General features: G+C 31.6%; 1 protein-coding gene across 7 annotated transcripts in view; it reads right to left on the bottom strand.

The window, feature by feature from the left end:
* The window catches only part of LOC126745795 (PDF receptor), a 388,971-nt gene that overhangs the window by 216,320 nt on the left and 151,894 nt on the right, over positions 1-20,757 (bottom strand). For all 7 annotated transcript variants that reach the window (XR_007663679.1, XR_007663680.1, XM_050453794.1 and 4 more), the window contains exon 2: positions 9,607-9,677. Coding sequence is in view for 5 of the 7 variants with exons in the window: in XM_050453794.1 (XP_050309751.1) it covers positions 9,607-9,615 (9 nt within the window). In the remaining 2 variants the exon portion in view is untranslated. The remainder of the gene's footprint in view (positions 1-9,606; positions 9,678-20,757) is intronic.

Genomic DNA, 20,757 nt, shown 5'->3' with positions numbered 1-20,757 from the left:
CGTCCTGACTCATAACATATCGCATCTAAAAAGGTGGTTCTTATATGAAATCCATCTGCAGGAATCTCTTTACACTCTGGTAAAAGAAACATCACAATTACTCAATAAGTTTTTGAGTTATTCTCAAAAATTTGTTTATATGACCTATTTTAGACCGTCCTAGGTCCATCCCTCGTAAACCTGAATGTATCTCGGGCAATTTGTGAGCTACAAGAATCGTTTATATATCAAATTGTTCGCTATTAAACGCTCTAATTAGGAGTGAAAACCGAATAAAAGTGCCTCGAATAATTCCTAAATTATCCTGGATGAAAGTTGAATGTGTAAAAAAAAATTTCGCTAAAACAGAAAATGTCCTAACTTGTGAAATATTGCACCGATAAAGGTGTTTCTTACATGAAATCCGTCTTCAGGGATTCCTTTACATTTCAGTAAAAGAAATATTAATATTCCTTCAAAGCTTTTTGAGTTACACTCAAAAATGTGTTTATATGACCTATTTTAGAGATTCTAGGTCCATCCCTTGTAAATCTATTAATAAAGCATGTCATTTTTTTACCGCACCAAGGAGTATTAAATGAACAAAGTAAAACTACTAAACTAAGGGTGGTTTTTAATGGTTCTGCTCCTACAGATACTGGCGTATCTTTAAATGAGATACAGCATACTGGACCAGTCATTCAAGATGATTTATTGGATATTTTACTTAGATTTAGACCGTTTGTTGTTTGTGCTGATATCGAAAAGATGTACCGCATGATCTGGATAGATCCAGATCAAAGATGTCTACAAAAGATTCTGTGGAGAAAATCTCCTGATGAGGATGTCCATGAGTATGCATTAAATACTGTTACCTATAGGATTAGGTCAGCAGCATTTTTGTTCATACGTTGTCTTAGGCAGTTAGGATTGGATAACGTGGAAACTCATCCAGAAGCTTCTAGAATTATATTACATAGTTTTTACGTTGATGATATGTTGGCAGGAGGAGCTTCTGTGAGTGAAATGGTTAATGTGTGTAAAAAAGTTAAAGAAATTCTCTTTGAGGCAGGTTTTAACCTGAGAAAATGGATTTCAAATAAACCAGAGGTCATTGATGGCATTCAGGGATCTGCTTTAAAAAAAGATAATGTAGTTTTTGGTGAAAAGGATTCCAATAAGACATTGGGATTATGTTGGTCTTTTAAAAAGGATGTTTTAAGGTATTACATAAATTTTCCTACTAATGTTTCAAAAGTTAATAAACGAAGTATCGTATCGGATATTTCAAAGGTCATTGATCCTCTCGGATTACTAAGTCCTAGCATAATATTGGTTAAACTTTTATTACAGAGGCTATGGGAGTTAAAAATTTCGTGGGATGAATCCTTGCCATCCAACCTTGATTTCTATTGGAGAGATTTAAGAAAAAACATCTTTATGTTAAATGATTTTGAAATTGAACGACAAGTTGTATGTCGAGAGCCTATAGAAATTCAAATCCATGGATTTTGTGATGCTAGCATGGAAGCTTTTGTGTCTACATAAGAAGTCAAAATGTGCAAAATTGGGTCAAAGTAAAACAACTTTCCTTGAAAACCAAAGTGCTTTGCAACTTTTAATTGGTTTGGTGCAAAAAGAGTGCTTTTCATATGAAATAAATAGTTTAAAGACCAATACACCTTTAAGGTCCTCAAAACTAATTGGTTTAAGTCCTTTTTTGGACTACTGTAGCATCCTCAGGGAGGGGGAAGATTGCAATGTTCTGAGTTGCGATTTTATGAAAAGCATCCAATATTGCTACCAGCAAAGCCTAAATTTACTTTGTTGTTGGTTTATATGAACATGAAAGACTCTTACAGGCTGGTCCGCAACTTTTATTAAGCTCTTTACGTCAAAAATATTGGCCTATTGGAGGTAGAAACTTGGTGCGTAAAGTAACTAGAAATTGTATAAAGTGTTTTAGAGTTTCTTCTAATAAGGGCCTAGTCAGAATATTGGTTACCTGAGTTGCATGTTCGTTCTTCTTTGTCTTTTCAAAATGTAGGTGTGGACTATGCAGGTCCATTAATGGTTAGAAATAAAAGTGGTAGAGGCTTTCGTTTAATGAAATCCTATATAGGTTTATTTGTATGTTTTAGACGTTTTGTATCCCGTAGGGGAATTTTAAGTAATGTTGTAAGTGATAATGGCACTACATTTGTAAGAGCTTCTTCACAATTGAAAGAGCTTGGAAAATTTTTAATGGGTCAAGCCTCTGAGTTAAAAGAGCTTTTTAAAGTGAAAAATATAAACTGGGAATTTATACCAGTTCATTCGCCAAATTTTGGAGGGTTGGGTTGGGTTGCGGTAAAGTCTTGTAAGCACCATTTGAAGCCTGTCCTGGGAACATATTCATTAACATTTGAAGGTTTATGTACTCTTCTTACGCAAGTGGAGGCAGTTTTGAATTCCAGGCCTTTGGTTCCCTTGGCTCCTAATCCTAATGATTTTGATGTCCTAACCCCCGGCCATTTTCTTATTGGCAAACGACTCACATCCTTAACAGATTGTGATTACTCTGATTTAAAAGAAAACCGCCTTGATAAGTGGCAGCAAATCCAGAAAATGTTTCAACATTTTTGGCAAAGGTGGTCTAAGGAGTATCTGGCTGAGCTGCAGAATAGGTGTAAGTGGAAGTGGAGCAACCAAATTTGAAAGAAATCAAATGGTGGTTATAAGAGAAGATAAATTGCCACCATTGCTTTGAAAACTTGGGCGAATCGTGAAGCTGATCCAAGGACCTGATGGGAGATGCCGAGTAGCAGAGACTAGAACTTGAACCGGTGTCATTAAACGTTCTTTGTCTAAGATTTGTATCTTACCTGATATTGACTTTGAAAGCACTTAGTGAAACTTTAAGTGGGGTTGTAAGATATTCTTCCAAGGTGGGGGTATGTTGGAAAAAGACACTTTATCACTATGCGTCCCCATTATAACCCATCCCTATTAGCGGTGTGAAACTGTCAGCGGCCGCGTCGAAAGTCATCGAGTGACGACAGTGTGTCATCGCGGTGCTTCCCTGATGTTTGGTTTTTTGTTGACCGATCCGCGTTTATGTTATTGTAAAATACACTCCATTTTTATTGGTTATTAAAATTTATACGTAGTAAAGGATATGTTATAATTTATTGGTGGATTAATTTGCCTTTACTATAATACTAAAAAAATTACGTAATCAGGAATCTCCTGTACACATATCTTATTTTAAGCGCAGAGATGACCTCTTCCAAGCAAAAAAAATTAGAAACATTTTTATTTCTAGAACCGCTTCTAAAAAATTTAAACGCAAATAAAGCTCATGTCATAATATCATACGATTTTGTGTTTACATTCGTCATTTGTGAAATTATGTGTTTTTCTTTAGTTTTGGGTTAAAAAATGAAAAAAGACGCATTTGAGTGTTTTTGTGAACTGTAACGATGGTAAAAACTTGTGCCGTTTATACCGCAATATGGAAAAAAAGACGATTTAAGCTAATCTTTTCAAGTAAATACCGATACATTCATGACATCATAGTAAGGTAGAAACGTCATCATAAACGTAGAATAATAAAAACTTATTAAGAAATCTATATTAATTATAAAATATTTAATTTCCATAAAAATGCTTTTGTTCAGATAGGTAGGTACCTTTACACTAATAAAGTACATTAAATAATGCACTTTATTAGTAAATCAGTATTTTTTCAATAATTTATATATTTTAGATCTTCTTAATAAAGGGGTTAAATATGTGAGCTTTAATGTTATTATTAAGAATTTTCTTAGAAATCTTGCCGTTGGAATAATATATACTTGTGCCGTACTCTTAAATGGTGTTTAGGCATTTGACAAAACCTCACTAACCTACCATATGATCTAGACAACGCTTAATGTCAAAATCAGCGTACTGCTACTGAAATCATTAAATTCTACAAAAAAAAATTGAAATCAAGATAACAGCGTTAATGGCAAAATGCAAAAAGCTGCGAATGAGTGACCCATCTGATACACTGGAATACTTCCTTTTTTTCCTAAAAAAACAAGATTCTTACACAATTTTCATAAGACACCTATAGTTCAGATCAACTGTTAATTTAGAAAATGGATATATTAATTAAGATGTAACGAGATGCTTTGAAATAATGCTGATATCATACCACACATTTTAAAAAATATCTTAAGCTTGAAACCTAATGATTATTGCAAAAGAAACTGACAAACTTGCTGAGGATAATACTTTAATAAAGAAACTTTTACCTTACTATTGATAGATTATACTGGGAGACGACCTGCAGAATAATGTTCGGGAAATGAATGTGTAAATACATCATATTTGAAAGAAAAAGTATATTTTGTAATAAGTTTGGAACAAGTAAAAATTTTAAGCGTAAAGAGGTTTGATATCCAAGCCCTTAGATGAGGGAAATATAAAAAAAAAATACTTATGGTTTCCAGGCATGTTTAAGGATATAGTTTTTTTGATTAGCAATTTAATTTCGGTAATTTTTTTAAAGTCATATTTGTGTGAATGGTTTGCCTTTCCGGATCAAGATACCTTAATTTGTGTTTTAATGCATGACTGTTGTTAGATGACGCCACGGCATGAGAATAAAAAATGATAATATACTAAGTTAAGAGAGTTGATGAAAATTTAAATTATCTTCTACATTCTAGTTTTGTCGTCTAATTCGATCTCGGTAGATATATTCGGATAAAAATTGCATTAAAAAGATTGAGTAACATAAACATTAATTAATAATTCTTGTTCGAGCTCTATATTTTGCTCCTTAAAAATCAACGAATGTTGAAAACGTGTTAAAAGAAACAAATTCGTATAATTTTTTAAAATTTTAACCGGTGTTAAATTAAATTCGTGTCAAACAAATCATATAACAAGAGAAATAGATGTCCTTTATTGGACGTCAGTATACTTGTACATTTACTAAATAATACAAATTAATACATTAGCCAAGTTGATGTAAGGGCTAGAAGATAAGAGAATTCCATCCATGTGCATAAATGCCGCGAGCGAGTTATACGAAGATATGAAGAGTTCAATAAAGATTGGACAAAAAGTGATAGACAGGATAAAGGTGACCAAAGGTCTTTGCCAACACTCTTTAGGATTTATTTGGAGAAGATTTTGGGAAGGTAGAAACAAAAGTGATACCCATAGGTTTATTTCCATTTAGAGATGGCTAAGTAATACTTGCAGAAGATCAGAATGAGATACACTACATGTTATAGAACATAGACAAAGAATACACCAAGTGGGGTTTATCAATAAAGCCATAAAAAACACGCTATATAGTAGTGGGTGATGAACGAAGGCACTAAGCGACACATTATCGAAAATACTAACAGCCATAAATATCTCGGTGTAAGCATTATAAATGACGATCGGAACACAGAGGAAATAGCAATTAGAATTGGACAAGGTACAAGGTAGTTCAGCAAAACATAACTCAACAAAACAAATTCAAACATAACTCAACTAACAAAAATTAGAATATGAAAGTATTGCTACATATGGTTTAGAGCTTTGTATAGTAAATAAAAAAGACACCTTTAAAAAAAAAGCAATGGAAATAAACTGTTGGCGTAGATATTGCCAAGTAACCAGAAAAAAAGGTAATGTAATAAGTTATCAGGGAACGTAACAGCGATATCCTGGAAACTATATGTAGAATGCAAAAGGCTGAAAGAGTATATTGATGATGCCTTTGAGAGAGATCATTATACGAAAAGCTCCTTTGAAGTAGTCAACTTGTTACAAGATTTCCCATTACCACCAAATTATGTCTAAGTATAATAATTGCATGTTATTTACTTGTTGACAAATATTCCAATAGACCTTGTCATTGCAATTTTATTGAGAAAGTAGGACCTAAAACTTTTCCAAGAAATGGAAATAAACTTGAACCCATTGTCACGCATTGCCACTAAAATAATATAAGCTTAATAATATTGGAATTTAGAAAAAGCGACTCATGGATATGGGATAAACAATCTTCAGGTGGAATGCTAAGAAAAAGGTTAGAAACTTCAAATCAAACGAGGAAAGAGTTAGGAGGTATCGCCATACTAGATCAATTCAAATGAGTTTTTTTATAGAAAATGGATTAGAAAACTTAGTTAGTTACGGCAAAATGAATATTAACCATGAAGACACTTTCAAATCATGCGAATCTCTATACAAAACTACAGGTCTAATGGGACAATTTTTCCTTATCAATTTTGGAAATGCAATAAAGTAAAGGAATTACTGAGTTTACGAGAATGAGCTTATACGGCTATACAGAAAAAAGTGTTAAGGCATAAGTTTTAAAAAGCTGCCTAATTTGATAGATATGTCTATCATATTAAATAAAGAAAGAAGAAGTTGAAGTTGATGAAAATCATCTGGATTGAGAAGTTCGTGGACTTTTGCATAATACCTACATTTTGTCCTAAGCACAATGTACATTAATTGTCGGCTTTACTTAAAATAAAATCATTTTTGAACACATTGACTATTATGCTTTTAATTTTTGTTTTTTTAGCTATTAGCTAAAAAAACATTATAGCTAGACACAGCAGTGTAGCTCATTTACTTCCAAAGTAGTATCGGCTCTCATTAAATTAAGATTTTGCAAAATAACTCATATTAACACATTCTCGCAGTTAACTAAAGTATGTCCAGATACCACAAGTCTATCGGAATCACGAAAGTTATAAATTTTATACAGCTAATTTTAAATTCACCCTATTTGTGCAAATAAGCTTAAACAGCGAGATTTGGATAAATTAAGCCAATATTTTCTTTTATTTTCATTAATTAAAATCATATTCTTAAAGATAATGTCTTAAATACTTATTATTATTAATTCCGCTCCAATAAAGTTTCCAACAATGCTCTTTTTGACTTTAAAGTTTAAACCAGTTTCTGCTTAAAAGCTTCGATATACTTCTCAAAGACTTTAATTTATTTCAGCTTAAGCTTTGCCATTAACGCGAAATATAATAAATTAATAAAATTATGCAGTTGTGTCTATTAAATTTGCATGGCCCAAACAAGGAGAACCTTGATATCTAAATTTCAAATTATAATGCCTCGGATTATTGCATCATTTGATGATTGTTTACTCTTTAGACACGGTTTAATATAGATTTTTTAAATATTACCGCTTCACTTGAGATTCTTTCTTACTTAACTTTAAAAAGAACGGATCATCAAACATTTTTCTGTGTTAAATATAGCATTCGGAAGGTAATAAATTTAGTTCAATCATCTTTTGTTTAAAGGTTTATGTTTTTACAATGGAGTACAGAACGTTCCGCTTGTCTGTATTACAAAAACAAATATGATTTATTCTTTTTTAGTTTGTTTGGTAAGTTTTTGTCTGTTTTCTTTTGATTTTAACGACGCTTTTATTATGAGATTTTAAATAAGAAGAATATGACAAAGTATACAGCGTATTATTTGATATTTTTATAAAGCTTAAAAAATAATTATATTAATCAAATAATTTAAAAAAGTTAAATTAATTTTTATTGAACTTTTTGAAATTTACTTTTTGAATACAAATTTATTACGTACGTATATTTTTACGTACTATACCTTTATTAATTTTCTTGATTCAATTAATAATTTGGTAAAAAAAAATAATTATGATAAAATTTTATTACCAAAGAATAAGAAAAGTTAACACAAGAAGGTAGAAGTTGAATTAAATGGTTCATCATTAAAAATTAAAAACACTATTAGGAAATTAGTCAATAAAGCTGGATTTAAGGAGACCAAATATACTTCTTTATTCAACTACCTTTAACCAAAAAAACCAAGCAGAAAAATATGTATTTGCAAAAGGTTCACCTATCTTTAAAGTAATTTTAACAGATATAAATCTCTCTCTCTCTCTCTCTCTCTCTGAAGCTCCTATAATCCAGAGTGAGACTTGGCTGACTTAACAATTTTCTTCATATAGTCTTTTATTTCCTTGTTTTTCCTACTACGGTACTATTGTGTGGTGCTATCAAGGTTTGTTATATTATGTTATATTATTATAACCTCGATTATAACCTTGTTGCGAGGTTGTGTTATTGTTATAATGCATCACAACCAAACTGTATTCAGAGGAATCAAGCATACAATAAATCAGTCTATTACCAAACCTTGTTATGGTCTTATTTCATACACCCTACGGTACCTACTTTCCACAATTGTGTAGTTTCATCCCGTGTAAGTTTCTATACCCTCCATAGGATTTCTCTCTCTGGTATTACTTAGTCTGCTCTCCTTTTTTTTTCGTCATGGTCCAGGTCCCAGAATAGATCTATATGATATACAATAGAGTGGTATATTCGTATTTTAGTCGTCGATGATATATTTTTGGATTTTTTTATTTTCTGTGATGCAAATCAGCTGTGATTGGCACTTTGTATTTTAAAGTTCATTTCCTTGGTCATGTCATTGTCCGACATCATAGTCGTACCCAGATATTTAAATTCAATAAATCTTTTCAAGTTATATTGGTCCATTTTGTTCTATTCGATCTCTTGATTTGGGCATGTACTTGGTTTTACTTTAATTTTTTTAACGCTTATATTTCCCATGTCTATGTCATCCGCAAAGGCCAATTTAAGACATGATATCTGAATAAAAAGCTACCTCCCTCACTGCCTCTTCTGAAGCTATTTTAAAACGCAATGGTATATGGCGTCTCCCTGTTTTAAGCTATTGTTTAGATTAAAAAAAAATTTAAAGCTTCCCTCCGATTCATACTGCACTAACGAAGCATTTCATGGTAATATTCATTTACCTGACAAATTCATTAGGAATTCCTAGTTCTACCATAGCATTCCCCAGCTCTACCCTAAGATTTGATGTAGGACCTTATTGTATTTCCACCAGCACTTCTCTATTAATTGACGGATTGTAAAGATCTGATCTACGGTTGTTCGAACTTTTCCTGAATCCACATTGGTAGTCACTAAAGTCAGGAAAGTTAGTCTTTCGAGTAGTACTAGGAACCAAATCATATCCAGTATTTATTAATGATAGTCCCCGATTATTGGAGCATTGCAATTTATCTCCTTTTTTTGTGTAGGGGCACGATGACACTCTCTTTTCAACCATTTAATATTTAGCCTAAATAAGTTAGTTGTGTTACAATCTTCAAAGAACGACCATGTTGAAGAAGAAATCCTTGACTTCCTTGTAAAGAGAATAATCTTTAATAATATCCGGTATTCAGATAACACCATGCTTATTACCGAAATAATAGAAAACTTATAGATCTTGGTTGATCAAGTAGTGACGAGCGATATTGAACACAATTAAGATAATGAACTTGCAATATCTGGGCTCTGCTGACCCTCTTGATGACTAATATTACGAGGCCGTTAATACAACATCAGTTTTCGCGTGTTTTCTAGAACTCAATAATTTCATTCCTTAAATCAACTTTTGCGGTATGCTAGATCGATAAAAACCGTTTGTTAATTTTTAACTCCTATATATTACTATATTATTCTCTAAACTTCAAAATATAGGTCATATTATTGATTGTCGATTGTTGATTTATTATAGTATATGAGGTAAATATCTAAATTTTAAACTTACCATTGACATCTGCTCTATATCTTTATGCTAATGATACTGGGTTACTATATGCAGCAACAGATCTCAGAACCCTGAAAAATATAATGAAAAATGGCATAAGTAAAATAGTTCATTTGCTCAGAACCCATATATTTCCGCTCAATATAAATAGATACTATTTTAATACAATCATTTCAAAAATAGAAGCACAAAGAGCTTTGGTAGTTTAGAAAGTTTAAGTTTAAGAAAGACAAAATAATTAAATTCTTTAGTTTATATACATATAGTTATATATAGCTATATATAATTCATTGGCTTACATGGAAAGAAAAAAAGTATATATTAAAATTGCCCCAGTAGTTAGTACACTTCAAAGAATTGTTAAGAACATAAACTTGTCTCATCTAGAATGATATTACTCTATTTTACTATATCACCTTGGACAATCAAAGTAAAGAAAAGACACTTATGGTCTTGGATGAAAGAGCTGTAAAATATATGTTTCAATTGCAACATTTTTATCTGACCAAAAGTCTTTATTAACAGAATTTTTCTAACCTCTTAAAAGGAATATTGTGCGCTACCGTGTCAAACGCCTTTGATAAATCTAAGAAGATTGCTAGAGTCTTTTTATTATTAGCATTGTGAGAATAAACATTTTTAATTAGTGTAAATATAGCGTCTTCCGTAGATCTATTCTTTTGAAATCCAAATTGGTTATTATATAATTTTTTTTTCAAAAAATTCGACAAATCGTTGCTTAGGGCACTATTTAAACAATTTAAAAAAATTATTTATCACTAAAATAGGTCTGTAGTTGGTGGGTTGACTTTTGTCTTCTGCCTTAAAGATTGGGGTAACTATAGATACCTTCCAAGCACTTATTAAATATATACAACAAAGGTTTCACGGGAAATCTATGATTATTTTAAATTAATATAACCGTTATACCATCTTCTCCATGGGAAGAGGGATTTTTTTATAATTTTTTGTCAAAGTATTTACGCTGTTTATACTCCATCTCAAAGAGTCCAAATTATTAAATTGGCAATTCGGCAGTAAAATGTAGGAATTTTTTTTTTAATTACATTTGAAAATAAAATGATACCTTACTAGAAAATAATTTGAAATATGATTTCTTAAATTGGTAAACTTTGAGACATCCTTTTGTCTTTAAGATTTTCATAAACGTCACACTAAAGTGCAAGAATCTTGTATCGGAAGGGTCCAGGAGCAAGGACGACTAGAAGAAATGCTTTGTAGTAGTCTAGAAGTGGATTCAACAGGATCAAGTAAAAGTCTTGGAGAGGAACTGGGTATGAACCATAAAATCATTAGAAAAAAACATGGGTTTTAATGTTTTAAATATTTAAAAATTCAGGAGATATTATTATGAGATTACTTGAAAACCAGTGGCAAGAAATTTACTTTTAGGATTTTTTTTTCATTACATGGGAAACACAATTCTTACGTTGTACGTCTCGTAAAATAAGCACAGACGTTCTTAATTCCATACTCAGTATCCTTAAAAATTGAGTGTTTGGACTAATATTTCGGGCGACCATATTATAGAGCCATTTTTTTATTGATGGTACCTTAAACGCCCCAAAATTTGTTGCAAAACCAAGCTCTTCCTACCATTCTAATCTTCCTTGCTATAAACCTGGGATCAACCTATTTTTAACAAGACTGCTATCCTGCTCATAATGCGGTTATGGTAAAATAATTTTTGACCAATACTTTTCCTAACCTAGAGATATCCAGATTTGTCTCCAAATGACTTTTATTATCGGGATTATCTTTTTTCTTAACATTTTTGAATGTGCCAATTCCATTTTACCAAAAACTCTTTTAGACATACAAACCAGAATTTTAATTTTATTTTTATTAAAATAGCGCTTTAATTTTCATTATGCAATACACAGCATAATACACACTTTAAAATTATCATGCTATGTTGGTAGTTGTATATAAGGTCTGCATTAGAAAAATATTTTAGAAATGCCTAAACTTTCGTGTAATATTTTGCAGATTTTATTGCAAGTAATAGAGTTACTCCCATTAAAGTCAGACGCTTACTAACATTATACTCAAAAATAACGACGTAGCCTTCAAGCACCTCCCTATGCGCATTAAAATTGATTTTCCAACCTGTATATTAAATGAATATTCATTTTATGAGATCAAACTGAATTCGTCCTGGTCCGCATATACTAAATGCAAAAAATATCGTAATATTAATGAAGGGGCACGTTGAATCGATAAAAACAAATTTTTATATGACAGACAGAACTGGGCAGAATTTTAATAAGACGAATAATTTCAATTTTATTTTAACGAAGAGTTTAACATAAATTTATGTATTTTTTAATTTTAACACTTACATAGGAATTATAACAATGTTCTTCATAATTTATAATTAATAAGGATACAAAAAAGATAAACAATATTTAAAGTATGCCATTAAAAAATTACTTTAAAAATATTTCAAACACAAAAATATTAAGAAAACCATTAACCAAATAATCCTAGAGAGAGGCAATATTTTTAAAGTTATGTTAAGGAATAGCTTAACTGCCAAAGTATGAATGTGTGTCTCATATCCTAAGATGAAGTGGAAGATTTATTTAGATTAAAGCATTAGTAATTAATAGAAGAAAAAATTAAACAATACAATTTTTTTAAACTAAAATATCGAAACCACTTACTCGAAATGTTAAATTGTATGTTTTATCACATAGGATCTGTTACTTTGTACAGAAGAATGATTCTATGAAAACATCTCTTATTTCCAATGTTGTAAAAATTTTTGATCAAAGTCTATAAGTCAGAATTTGAGTAAAAATTTGAAGAGCCTATGTATCAAATTCCAGGCAAATTTGGTTTCTTAATCTTGTACTTGTTTAATCTTTTACCTATTTTACAGGATACGCCCTTCCTCTCTTAGATTCTGTCGAAGATTACTGTATTTTATATGTTCAAGTATATTTTGAAGAATGACGCCACAGGCAAATTCGGTTGGTTTGATTTGTTTTAATTATATCGACGTTTATCCAATCTTTTTTGCAATTCGTAAAATTAACAAACAAAAATTTTAAGATCGTTGTAAGACTTACCCAATTGTGCAAAAATTGTAGTGGTTGTGAATTTGTGTGAAAAATATGGATTAAAACTTGTTTATTATGTAAATTCCGATATTTGCTATTTGTAAAAATACTGACTTCCAAGCTGGATGCCAAGTCAGGATTTTAACTCAGCAAGTACACATCATAGTTATCATTACAACAAAATGTAAAGCAAGAAATCATGTAGCAAAATCTACTTTATATATTATTGGAAGAGCGTGTATTTATACAGAGAAGATGGAATTTTAAAACTAAAATTTCTTAAATTGATTTTGTAGATAAAACAAAACCTTTATTTGTTCCTTTCTGATTTTTGTAGTAAGAAGGATTCAAAAGTTAACCATGAAAATTTAAAAAAAAAAAACTTTTTGTATAGGTAAAAACAATTGAAAGTTATACAATGCTGCCATGAGACCCAAAGCAATTACACAATTTTAACTCATGGAATTCCTTGGAAAAGAATATTAAGATCGCATATATTTATACTGTAAAAGCACACGAATGGCACCATCTAATTCAAAAATATCGAAAATCATGATGGTTAAGAAAAATAATAGTTTTACCTTTCAAATTTTATTTTGTCAATATACCATATACCATTGTACTTTGTCAATAATTAGTTAAAGATCGATCATAATAAATAATATCTTATAGTTGCATTCAACAGTAACTACAAAACGAGATATAGAATATGGCGTGCCCTAGATATAGCCTGTTTTAATACTTTAGTAATAAATAAAATATCTTCGTTCGCTAAAATAACGCAATATGGTTAAGAAGATGTTAAAACGGATACAGAATAAAATGGAATACATCAAACAGGAAAGTAAAGCTAACTATTTAGTTACAGATTACTATTTAGCTTCACCCCTTAGATTAAGAATATCAACAATAGTCATATCGGACAAAAGAAAGGATAAAAGAAAGAAGTTTAACAATTATTTAATGTCCAGATATTGTTTATAGTTATACAGACAGTGCTTCAGATTTGAAATGTTTATTCTACAATATTGAAGAAGCAAATGAAGAAGTAGAAAACGTAACAAACCAAATATTTAATCCATTAAATCGAAATGATCTATTGAAATATTTAAACATTTAAGAAAGAACACTCGATTTAAAAGCAAAAGTACTTGATGTACTGCTAAATTACTTGGCCGAAGTTGACGATTGAGAAAATTCATACAAGCCTATCACAAATGAAGAAGCAATTCTCCACCTACCTTTGGTTTAGAGATGCATAACAAATAAATATCTGGAGTAGCAAACACAAAAAAAAATCAAAATTGGATTTTTATAAAAATTACATTGGTTTTTCCTACTGACTTTCAGTCAATCTTGATTTTAGACCATCGAGGAGATCCTTTTCTTAATTTACACACACAGCCTACGGTGTATTGGAATAGGCGGTGGGACGTAACATACTTTCTTCTCCTCTCCTCGATTAATTTGACTTAAAAGCGGCTTAAAAATGCTGCAAAATGTATTAAACCAAAAAGAATTTTAATCTGTTTTTGAAGGTGGTAGACAATGGTACAGTGAAAACATCTTGTCATAAACATGGTTAATAAGAAACATTTCTGGCACTAAGTTCCTATATATGCCGCTTGGGAGTTTCATTACAATAAAATTCTTGAAAACATCTTGTCGAACTTGCATTGTCTTATTTATTTAATGTAACACGACGTTTCGGTTGGTAAGTATCTCCAACCGTTATCAAGTGTAAACTGACAGCAAACTACTATTCTATAGGCTTATATACGAGATGTGTGCAGCGATGTGGAAAGGAAAGTCATCCGTGAAAAGAGTTGGGGGGGAGGACACGCCTGTCTCTAGATCCTACACTGTCCTGAGAGTAGAGGCTTCCAGATGTTGGGTATATCGACGCTTGGCTGGCTGAAGAAGCGTGTCAAAGACCAAACCAGATGGCCTGTTGGATACCAAAAATTAAAAATTGGATACCAAGATTCTGCACAAGGAACAGCACTGGCGGAAGAGGAAGTTCGTAGAGGCAGCTTTCATTTCACAGAATCACTGTCAGTTTACACTTGATAACGGTTGGAGATACTTACCAACCGAAACGTCGTGTTACATTAAATAAATAAGACAATGCAAGTTCGACAAGATGTTTTCAAGAATTTTATTGTAATGAAACTCCCAAGCGGCATATATAGGAACTTAGTGCCAGAAATGTTTCTTATTAACCATGTTTTTCTTCCAAAGCTGTTTGATTGTTTATTGCTGAGATATGGTATTGCGCCACCCTTAGTCAAATACCCTATACAGTACTGATATATATAAACACAAAATATAGATTTAGCGTAAAATGTTGTTCTTAGGAATGTTCTTTTTTTCTTCTTAAAAAAAGTATATAGCGCTATAGAAATAATAGCGCCGATAATAGGAAATACATTTATTCCAATCCCTTTTACCATTTTGCACGTAGTCTCCTACAGTAATGTCTAATTAGACAGTCGACAAAAAAAAGCAATATTTAATGATAATTCTCCAATAGTTCTGCAATGAACATAATTGACAGGCTTACATATTCTTTTGAAAATTGCCTAGTAAAATCGACAATTTGGAAATCATCTAAAACAGAAAATTTCTGAAGAACCTAATATTTAGCCTTAAACACTGAAAAATGTCTTAAAGAGTAATTATTTTAGGAATATAAGTTGCAACACACTCAAACAAAAATTTTTGTTTAGGAAAAAACCCAAACAGATGGTATTTTATGAAGAAATGATTGAACGTGCATACAGGTATCAAACATTTATAAAGAATATTTTATTCTCAAATGATTTGTTTTTTTCTCTTTATGTCCATAATCACGATCCACCTGTTGCGATAGGGTATTCAACAAAAAACAAATATTTAAATATTGCAATTAAAACGAAGTACGTTCAAAAGATTAATGTATGGTCCGGCAATTAAGGAAACTCAATTATCGGTGCTTTTTTTATTGATGGAAACCTAAATAAAAAAAATATTTGGATCTTTAAAGGAAACAAATTATTTTTACTGTTCGATGGCTTAGTTTTAATTTAAATGAAATTTAGGGACACAGTCATAAACGTGCTTTTAAATGAAATAAACCTCGTGTCAAGGTACGTGAAACACTGAATTATTGAATCCGAAATGTTATTGAATAGTCATGGAAAGTTCTACAACAGGCTGGGATATTGTCTAGCGTAAGCCAGTGATATTTTTGAACATCTAATTTAAAATACCATTTTTTAGGATAACATGTTTTTTTTTATTTTATTTAAACCATATCCTTGAATAATTTTGTTTATAATAGAATACCAGTTTTAATTTACTTAGTGCGTAATAAAAAACTTTGAAAAAGGAATAATTTCACATATAATTTCGCATACTTGTTTCCAAACTATCGTTAGAGTCCGACGTTGAACAATGTAGACGAACTTACTTACGACTTAGCTTAAGAATTTCAGAATTCCAAAGCCATGCACAACCTATCTTAATTATTGGATATGCTTTAACATTCTGTGTAATTTTATATGGTCGGCTATTTCCTTTCTATACCTGTATATACTTTATACTAGTTTCAAAAAAATGTGTAAATTAATTCCTAACTTGAATATACTTTGGACGTCACTAAAACATGATACTTGATGCAAATATGTTATAATGTGTTAGTTGTAGTTATTAAGTTTCATATAAGTTCTTCCATATCTCTCGGTTTTAGTCCCTTATTATCCAATTCTCCTTTTAACATTGCTCGAGCGTTCTCGTGGTCTTCCTCTGTTACGTTTGTGTTCTTGTGATCGCCACCATTCTGATATCGCAATATGACCTGCCTATCTCCATTTCTATAACTACGTACTTGACTTTAGTTATTTGTCTGATGGTATTATTGGGTACCAGTGACTCCTTGAGACTCTTTGAAGATGGTTTTCTCCATAGCTTTTGAGCCTATTCTCAGCTTTACGGCTGACTTTTTTTTAATATCGAGTTAAGTAATGAGTTTCTGCTCTATCTGTAGCGCATTGTTAATACACTTTTCTCTTTAGGCATATAGGTATTGCAGTCTTAAATACCTTTCATAATTTGCCAAAAGCCTTTGCTTTATACCAGTACGTGTAATATGTGATAAGAACGATATAATCTACGAATGTAAGGTGTATTAGCTTGTCACCATCGATATTGATGCTTTTATTCTTTCAAAGAAATGATTCCATTGCATTTTTGAGAACAGCTGTAAAAAGCTCAGGCGAAATAGTATTCCTTTGCCGAAGTCCTTTGTCCGACAGTTTAAGTTTTATATTTGTAGTGGCATTACTATATATAGGGTGTAACATAAGTGATGACTTTAGTTTTAAGGGGTGATTCCTTGTCATATTTTAAGTAAAAAAGTTCATATAAACATATGTCCGAAAATGCTTCGTTTTCGAGATACAGGGTGTTAAACTTTTTTTTTAACTCGATTTTTTATTAATATCTCATAAACGCATTAACCGAATTTGTTGAAATCTTTACATTTTGTTAGTCACTTTATAAGATACTTTTTGGAATTCTTACATCTGGCCTAGAATTGTCAGGGGCGTGCCCACGGGCTAAGCCGGATGATTTTTTTGTAAAAAAAATATCGCCCGGTACATTTTTTGGAAGTTTGATATTTCTTTTAAATAAAGCATCTAAAAATGAAACTTTTTTGTCTCTTCAATTTTTTGCGTATACCATAGAATTTTTTGTTTCGTTTAGAAATAAATAATTAAAAATCATATCTCAGCACTTCTCGAGCCTCCATAAAAAAAAATAAAATGCTTTAAAATTAACTGACAAATTACCAGCATGTTTATTATTTAACAACTAAGAAAAAACCTTAAATAATTTTTTTTCAAAACGCATACTTGACTGAAAACAAAAATTAATAAGATGCTATTTTTAATGTTTAAATTTTAATGCAATGGCGTCGCAAATGGTTACCTATTTAAAATTTATTTGTTGTTTATGTACGCCACCATTTTTTTTGTGCAAGATATTTGTACAAATTTAAGCAATTAAAAATACGATCGCTTAATTTATGTGAAAAATAATAAAAACTTACTTTAGTTTTAAATATCGTCAAAATTTTATTAAATCAAATGCTCGAAATGAGAACCACGACTGTCAATACAAGCTCGCAATCTTCTTCCCATGGACTGGCGCACACGTTCGAAAATTCCTGGTGTGTTGCGTATGACATTAGAAGAGTTTACAATCCGGTTTCTCAATTCATTTTCATCCACAACTGGCGTCGCATAAACAAGCGATTTCAGATATCCCCAAAAGAAATAGTCCAGAGGATTTAGGTCTGGAGATCGTGCTGGCCATAGCTGAGGTCCCCCCCGACCTATCCATTGCTGAGCAAAAGTATTATTTAGATAGTTTCGAGCGACAAGACTAAAATGAGCAGGTGCACCGTCGTGCATACACCACATGGTATTTCTTGTTGCTAGTGGTACGTCTTCTAATAAATCTGGCAATATTTCTTCTAAAAATTGTCTGTAAGTATCACCATTCAGCCTAGGAGGGAGAAAGTGCGGTCCGATAAGATGATCACCGATAATTCCGGCCCAAACATTCACGGAAAACTGCTGTTGAAATCCACCTTCTCCAATGGCATGGGGATTTTCAAAGTCCCAAAGATGGTTATTGTGGAAGTTTCTGATGGCTTCTGTGAAAAACAGGCCTCATCTGTGAAAAGAATTTTAGCTGTAAAATTTGGATTCTGGGCAGTTTTTTGAAGAAACCACTGGCAAAACTCTAATCGTGCAGGAAAATCTGTTGGTAACAGTGCTTGCACCAGCTGAATGTGGAATGGATAAAGTAAATTTGTGTGCAAAACCCTCCAAACACTTTCGTGGCTGATGTTAAACTGTAACGATAATCTTCGCGTGCTAGTTGATGGATCATCTTCCACTGCTTGCAGAATTACTTCCTCTAGTTGTGGCGTCATTATTACCCTCGGTCTACCAACGCGCTCAGCATGAGCATTGACAGATCCAGTCTCACACAGACGGGCCTGGAGTCTTATGAAAGTTCTTTCTGCTGGAATTAGTCTATCGGGAAAGCGTTCATGATAAATTCGACGGGCTTCTGCACCATTTCCAACTGCAAGGCCATAAATAAAATGCATTTAAGCTAATTCGGCGTTATTCATAGTTATCTGCACAGTAAAACACATTCAACTAACAGTACCCAGTACCTGGTAAATGTTAATGTAAGACATAGGAATGTTCTTATCAGAGAAATTTTTATACATACCTGCATAAATATGTAGTATTCCCAATAAAATCAATTTTAAAGCATTTTAGGTTTTTTTTTATGGAGGCCCGAGACGTGCTAAAATATGGTTTTTAAAATTTATTTCTAAACGAAGCAAGAGACGAAAAAAAAATTAGGAGACAAAAAAGTTTAATTTTTAAATGCTTTATTTAAAAAAAATATATCATACATACAAAAATGTACCGGGCGATATTTTTGTTACAAAAAAATCATCCGACTTAGCCCGTGGGCACGCCCCTGAAATTTCTAGGCCAGATGTGAGAATTCCAAAAGGTACCTTATAAAGTGACTACATGTAAACAAAAATGTAAAGATTTCAACAAATTCGGTAGATGCGTTTATGAGATATTAATAAAAAATCGATTTAAAAAAAAAGTTTAACACCCTGTATCTCAAAAACGAAGCGTTTCCGGACATATGTTTATATGAACTTTTTTACTTAAAAAATAACAAGGAATCACCCCTTAAAATTAAAGTCATCACTTATGTTACACCCTGTATATATTCCACGAGCCTTTTGTTCTACACTGCTCCAGTGCTGCTATTATTGTTGATAGTTCTATCGTACCAAATGTGATATGGAAATATATAAATACCAAGGCTTAGGGTTTATTGTACTCCATCGACTTTTCTATTAGGACTTTAACTGCTTAAAGATAGTAATTTGTCCCGTAACCTTTTATGAAGCCGATCACGTTGATAAATCCATCGTATTCTCTTGCTTGATAAACATCTAACTTGCTTTCGAGGCGTTTGGCAATGATTTTGGTAAATAGCAAATGGCAAAAAAGGCTTATCAGTCTATAGTTCTTTTGTGAAGATGGCATTATGGCCATATACCACTACGACGCGATAATCCTCCTTTCCAAACATAGATAAATTGATTCGTTGATTTATTTTAGTAGCCTTTCTCCTCTGAGTTTTACAGTCTCTATTACTGTGTTGTTTTTGCCTGGAGCTTTGTTATTTTTTATTTCTTCTAACGAATTTCGGATCTCTCCTAAAGTGATCTGGAAAATCTTCTGATCCTTGCTTAGTTAACTTTCCGCACACATGTTGTTGACCGTTGCGTGTTTGTTGGCGATCACTTGTGTATGGTTCAATATAAAAGTTTTTTTGTTATTTTCAGCAGCTTTCCTTTTTTTGTTGCTGATTCATATTGGCTGTATTTTAGTTCAAAATATGTTTCTTTCTATTTGATAGTTTTTTTTGCAACAACTTGATATATTGGTTTCTTTCTATAGTTTGCCCTATAATTTTTGTATTAAATTTTCTTATGTCCTTCCTGACTTCTTTAAATATTCCTTTCTTCGGCAGTCTTAGGTCTTCTAAATTACTTTTATTTTATTTTAACAGCAGTTTAAACAATTATTATTGATATAAACAACAATTCATAAAAACATTCAGATTTTGGAGGTTATTTATTCTGTAAACTCTGAATATTGACGAGAGTAACATAGGCATAAATCCATCACGTTAAAATTTACATTTAAATGTTAAGTGCCGTAGTAGCCAGCCATCAATCTAAAGTTTAAAATTAGCCGAGCCATTTAGATATCAAAGCATGTGAAAGCTTGAAACGCGACTGGTGTACATTAAAATAAAAAAACATCTTTAACTATAATAACAAATAGTTATGCGGATTTGTGCTTGCTATTTTTAATTGATCGGTTGGGCTTTTAAACTTTATAGGTCTGAAAGAAGTATTTTGTGCAATTCTAAATGTAATCAGAGATTGGTACACATAGTTATC

This window comes from Anthonomus grandis, chromosome 16 (assembly GCF_022605725.1).
Source record: "Anthonomus grandis grandis chromosome 16, icAntGran1.3, whole genome shotgun sequence".
NCBI lineage: Eukaryota > Metazoa > Arthropoda > Insecta > Coleoptera > Curculionidae > Anthonomus > Anthonomus grandis.
The sequence above is the reverse complement of the archived record's forward strand: the minus strand, read 5'-3'. Positions and strand labels throughout refer to the sequence as shown.